The 6,000-nt window shown below is 49.2% G+C and overlaps 1 protein-coding gene across 2 annotated transcripts in view; it reads left to right on the top strand.

Moving 5' to 3' along the window:
• The window catches only part of LOC6595936, an 81,528-nt gene extending 77,366 nt beyond the window's left edge, over positions 1-4,162 (top strand). For both annotated transcript variants that reach the window (XM_026989753.1, XM_026989754.1), the window contains exons 2-3: positions 1,292-1,920; positions 3,097-4,162. In XM_026989753.1, the coding sequence (XP_026845554.1) occupies positions 1,292-1,920; positions 3,097-3,994 (1,527 nt within the window). In that variant the 3' untranslated portion in view covers positions 3,995-4,162. The remainder of the gene's footprint in view (positions 1-1,291; positions 1,921-3,096) is intronic.
• The last annotated feature ends 1,838 nt before the right edge of the window (positions 4,163-6,000 follow it).

Raw genomic sequence — 6,000 nt, forward strand, 5'->3', positions numbered from 1 at the left:
GGTCATTGGCCGCATAGTGTCTGTCTTTGTGGGTGTATTTAATTTAATTTAATTAATTCCACGCCCGACAACCAAAGGCAGCCGGCAGCCGGCAGTCGGAGAAACGCAACTCTCTTTCATCTGCACATTGCTCATACGCCGTGTGATGCCGATTTTCCAGCTAATTAGCCGCACCCCAGGGAAAGCCATCAAGTGCTCAAACAAGAGCAGCCTTTGAAACAAGAACAAAAACAAAACATGAAACTGTAATGAACAACTTTGAAATGAAAATGAATGAAAATCTTTCATCCATTGAAGAAAATTCTCTATGTAAAGATGTGCACTGCCATTCTGATTCTCGAGCTATCTGTGAATCCTATTCCTGATTCATTATTCAATTCCATTAGAGTCTTAATTACCTTATTATTTCTATGAAATGATAATTTTCTCTAGTATTTCCCAAATGGCAGAATTTTCCATTGCTAAATACATAGCATATTCTGTGAAACAATATAGCAACTCGTATCCATATTTCTGGAATAGAAGCACATTCCCATCTTGGTGATCCCTAAGTTTCGTCCTGCCGCTGGCAATGTTTTAAGTTTGTTTCCAGTTTCGCTTCACGCATGGGCTCCCTCGGCGCCCTCGTCTATGCGGGGCAATGTTCGTAGTTAGATTTGATTTGTACTTTGCACACAGTTTGGCATAATTCCTCAGGCAGTCGCCATATAAACAAATCATTGCCTGCCTCGAGCAAAACTTTATGCCACGACATAACTTTTGCACGACAAAGTTTCCTTTTCCCACTCCGATCCAAAGATGCGAGGACTGAAGTTTGGGGACTCGGACCTGGGGACACATGTGGCCCAGGCTTATGAATTATGACTGAGGCTTAATTATGTCGGACCCGGATTAGCCCAACAACTGAGATTCTTCCATCACTCGTTGGGGAACACGAACACGGAGACGGACACGGAGTGCGTGAGGTGCGTGAGGTGTGTGGGCTGTGGGCTGTGGGGTGTGGGGGATGGGCCATTATATTGATTCTGATATGGTTATTCGGTTCATTAAAAAGTTTCGTGTTGATGTTTCATGCCAGTTATGAATATTGCAGAGCGCTAAAAGTTTCCATCTTCTGCTGCAGTTTTAATTAGGGCACAAAATCAACGGAGAAAACTTTGACGTTCTTTTAATGAAGCAACTTTCCGACTGGAGCGCTGGATATGCACTACTAACGCCACCCCCCGCCCATCATTGAAACATTGTTGAAACATTTCCCTCACTCTCTCTCTCTCTCTCTCTATTTTCGCAGACAACTGGCTTTGGGGGCCTCCCAGACGTCACCGAACACTCGAACATCCGCCGTACTCTATCCCGCCAGAACTCCATTTCCAACAGCGACTCCGGCGGAGAGATAGCCAGCATACAGAAGTCTAAGGTGAACTTTGGCAGCGGACTGGCGGGCGGCGTTGTGGTCGGCGGCGACATCGTGGGCCTGGACGCCAAATCACCCACGTCGCTGAGCTCGTCGGCAGGAGCGGCCGGCTCCGGAAAGGCCAAGGGCAAGGCTGCACGCAAGACCAGCGCCGGAGCGGATGCGGCCCACAAGGGACGGCGCGGATCGTGGCTGGTGGCCCTCACTCTGGTCAGCGCCATCTGCCTGCTGGCCATTGCGGCCACGCTCGCCTACCAGCACTTCTTCACGGCGCCCAGCCGCAACTCGCACGCCCAAAGACTGAGGATCGTCCGCCGCATTCTGCGTGACGTGCCACTCGTCGATGGCCACAACAACTACGCCTGGAACGTGCGCAAGTACGCTCACAGCAGCCTGGAGCTCCACCTTAGCCACGACCTCGACCATAAGTCCCTGTGGGCCCGGCCGGCCTGGGCACAGACCGACATGGAGCGGCTCAAGCAGGGTCTCGTCAGCGTTCAAGTTTGGTGAGTAAAAGTCCAAGAGCAATACGGAATTTGCATTATGTATACATCGATTATGGAGTATGATCAGTTTTCGTGGGGCAGAACGTTTGGGGCCACAACCAGGGAGCAGTATTTGCAGCAAGCACAAGCACCGACATTAGGTGAAGAGCTTTCACATTATTTGGGACGTACAATATGCCGTGATTTAAATCACGTTTAAATTGGATGTACACACACGTACTGGTACTCGTACATGTCTTCGTATACCCAAAAGAAATGGGCATGTTCAATGGGGCGGATACGTAATGGAAATGAAGCTACCAGCCAAATCATGAAAATTGAAAAGTCACATAAAACGGCAATCAAGTCGATTCGATGGCGGCCTCCGGCAGTTGCCAGTTACCAGGGGCCAGAGAGATCTGACCCGTGCACATGGGCCAAAACATCGATGCATACAACCGGCTGGCACGCCCCCAAAACAACAGCCGCCTACCCTCGCTCCCTGCGCGGCAATAAAAAGCTGCCAACAATTTGACTGCAAAATAAAATTTGGCAGCCGGTCGTGTGCCACGGGGCAAGCAGCCAACCTGTCTGCCCCGCCCACCCAGTATTTTGCCAGCAACCGCTCCTCCTGGCTCTGGCTCTGGACCTGGGTCTGGGCCTGGTTCTGGGCAGACTTCGTCTGGCAGGGCAAAACGATTTGACAGGCGGCAGACAGCTGCAGCTGGGGAAAAAACGCTGATGGGCAATCGACTTGAGTTCATTTTGAGGAAGAGCTCCACCACTCCACCGTGCAGCCACATGCCCCAGACCACCAGATGGCGCAAGCGTAACTTTCCGCCAATTTGGCTTTTCATTTCGACAATGGTCGACAATGTCGAACTTTGGTTGGAATTCGGATGCAGCTGTGTCTCCCACTCCCTCTCTGCTGGGCTTCGAGTGCAATTGCTCTTTTGACTCGATTCTCCTAGCTGTTAACCTTAGAACTCTCCAATTAAACGGTGTTCGGTATGAAGGAAATGCCACACAAAATATTTGATATCTTAGAACCCTGCCTTCCTGTCTCGTAAGGCATATCCTCGTACAAAAAAAACCTTAAAAGTTAGACTTTCGGAAAAGCTTTGCTGTTAGCACTTTAACCCCACACAGTGGCCTATAAAAGTCGGCTAACCTTTCCCCTTTTTTCGTCACTTGCAGGTCGGCGTACGTGCCGTGCGAGGCACAGGGCTTGGACGCCGTCCAGCTGGCACTGGAGCAAATCGACATCGTGCGGCGCCTTTCGGACATGTACGCGCGTGAGACGGTACTGGCGACCTCCTCGCAGGACATTGTGGAGGCGCACCGCCGCGGTCTGCTGGCCTCGCTGATCGGTGTGGAGGGGGGACACACGATTGGCTCCTCGCTGGGTGTGCTGCGCTCCTTCTACTCGCTGGGCGCACGCTACCTGAGCCTGACGCACCGCTGCGACGTTTCCTGGGCCGGATCCAGTGCCTCACCCATGGAGCAGGGCCTTACGCCCTTTGGCAAGGCAATCGTGCGCGAAATGAACCGTCTGGGCATGATGATCGACCTCTCGCACAGTTCGGACGCCACAGCCAGGGACGTGTTGCAGGTGACACGGGCGCCCGTCATCTTCTCGCACTCTGCAGCGCGCCAGCTGTGCAATTCGACGCGTAACGTGCCCGACGATATCCTGCGGCTGGTGGCCGAGAACGGTGGCCTCATCATGCTCAGCTTCGACTCGGAGGACGTGGCCTGCGGCCGACAGGCTCGGCTCCAGGACGTCATCGAACACATCAAGTATGTGCGGGCCATTGCCGGCATACAGCACATTGGCCTGGGCGCGGGCTACGACGGTATTGAGCTGCCGCCTTTGGGCCTGGAGGATGTCTCCAAGTACCCGGAACTCCTGGCCGCCCTGCTCGAGGACCACAACTGGAGCGAAGAGGACGTGGCCATGCTAGCCGGCCGCAACTTTCTCCGCATCATGGAGACCGTGGAGACAGTGCGCGACTACTGGAAGCGGGCCGCCATCCAGCCCATCGAGCAGACAGAGCCCCAGCCCAAGACGCAGTGCACGTACATGTCGTCGTGACCGCAGGCGCAGGCGCGGGCGGTAAGGACACGACGCGACGATTCGCCATCAGAGCGGGTCAATCGCACCTCGGCGACGCTGTCGGGAATCCAGTTCTGGCGGCAGGCAGAAGCACCATCGAATCGCACGGAGGCCACTCCCACGAACCGCATGATCCTCGCGGCCACGGCGACCACCTTCACAGTCAGCGGACTGCTGCAGTGAGCTCCGAATGGGGGCATCTATTGGCTTGGGTTGCGAGGCAGAATGAACAGGCTGAAAGGTGCTGGTTGACTGTTCGACTCGACTGTTGCTCTTCTACGAATGGGATCGAACAATATTCGGAAATCACATGGTGATGATGGGGCGCTCACAGAGGCAGAGTTTGTAACACAAAAAAAAATTTTACAATACCCGAATAAATATGCGTGTCTGAACCCTATTCTGGAATCGTAGAACTGTCGTGGCAGCCCTCGTGCATAATTTAGTGTGTACTCGTAATTTTTTTTTTCATAGGACGCATTAATAGGCGTATTAATAAATAATTATAATAAATGTACTAGTATTTAATCCATAGTTGTTTGCAGCTCTTCTTATTGGTGTAGTTGCTCTGCATAATTCATGCACGGCCGGATACTTATTGATGTTGCTGGGCCACGGGACGTATGCGCGATACAGCTGCAAAGCGAGAACCGCAAACCAAATATCTTTGTACGCTTGTCTGTGACTGTATTATAGTTGTACTATATGCACGTACATGTGTACTCGTATCAGCATCAATGATTCATGCTAATTATCGCAATTAAACGCAAATATATTTAATCACCAATATCGAACGGACAGAGCCCAAGAATTAACTATAAATCACGATTCAATTGCAACAATTCCAACCACCCACACTTAGATTTAAGCCCTGGAGCCGGACACTGGACACCGGAATCCACAGCCACGCGGCTCGCCCTGCATCCAGGGGTAATAAGAAAGGCGGTTTTGCATCCGGATCGCATTGAAATAATTCTTCTATATCTCTGTGTTAAGTAAGCGTAAAGCCAAACGAAAAATCAAAAACAGAACACAATGTTGTGCACGTTGGCACACATATTCGGATACACATAATAACTATATACATATATACTGAAATAAATATAACTATAAATATAAACTCAAGCAGACGCAGAAGCAATGCGAATAATCGAATAGAGAGACACGACACGCATTTCCATAAAAATAAATCGAAAGCAAAATTATCGAATGCGATCTTTAATATTTGGTATGTTGTGGTGGGATTACCGGTTCTTGCCTCTGCAAGCTGATAAATAAAATCAGACAATTGTATTTTTATGCCCGATACTCAATGAGCATAGGGATGTATTCGATTTCTGGTGAAAGTTGATGTGTGTGTGTAACACTCAGAAGGAAGCGTTTTCGACCCCATAAAGTATATACATCAATAGCCGAGTCGATATAGCCATGTCAGTCCGTCCGTCCGTCCGCTAGTCTGTCCGTCTTGTTTGACGCCTGATTCTCAAAAAGTATAAAAGCTAGAGCAGCTAGAGTGTGCAGACCTTTGTGATATCACAACGAATCAAGTTTGTTTTATATAAATTAGTACTGTTTGCGAACAGCGACACAAAACGACACAAAATATTTCGTATAAATTGCATAAGTGTATACGTATGTACATTGTTCATAACATACATACATATATATTGACTGAGATCCGGGTATAAGGTAGTATTTCAACGTTCCCGCTCGTTTTTTTTTGCATTCGGAAGTAAAACACTTTATACAGTCTTTCAATGCATTAGTTGAAGCTGAAGTTCAAATCAATTGTTTATTCTTTATTACACTTCACACAAATCTAGACTTCGTTCCTGTACTGGCATCAGTATGGGAATTTCGCAGAATTGTATACAAGCAAATCCAATCGCAGACCATAAAATACGTTAAGTGGTTGTAAATCAAAATTCAGCAGGGATGGGAAAGTTCACAAAGTTTTTCTCTTGCTTCGTTCCGTTGAAAAAATG

This window comes from Drosophila persimilis, unplaced genomic scaffold (genome assembly GCF_003286085.1).
Source record: "Drosophila persimilis strain 14011-0111.01,24,50 unplaced genomic scaffold, DperRS2 tig00000431-arrow-pilon, whole genome shotgun sequence".
Lineage (NCBI taxonomy): Eukaryota > Metazoa > Arthropoda > Insecta > Diptera > Drosophilidae > Drosophila > Drosophila persimilis.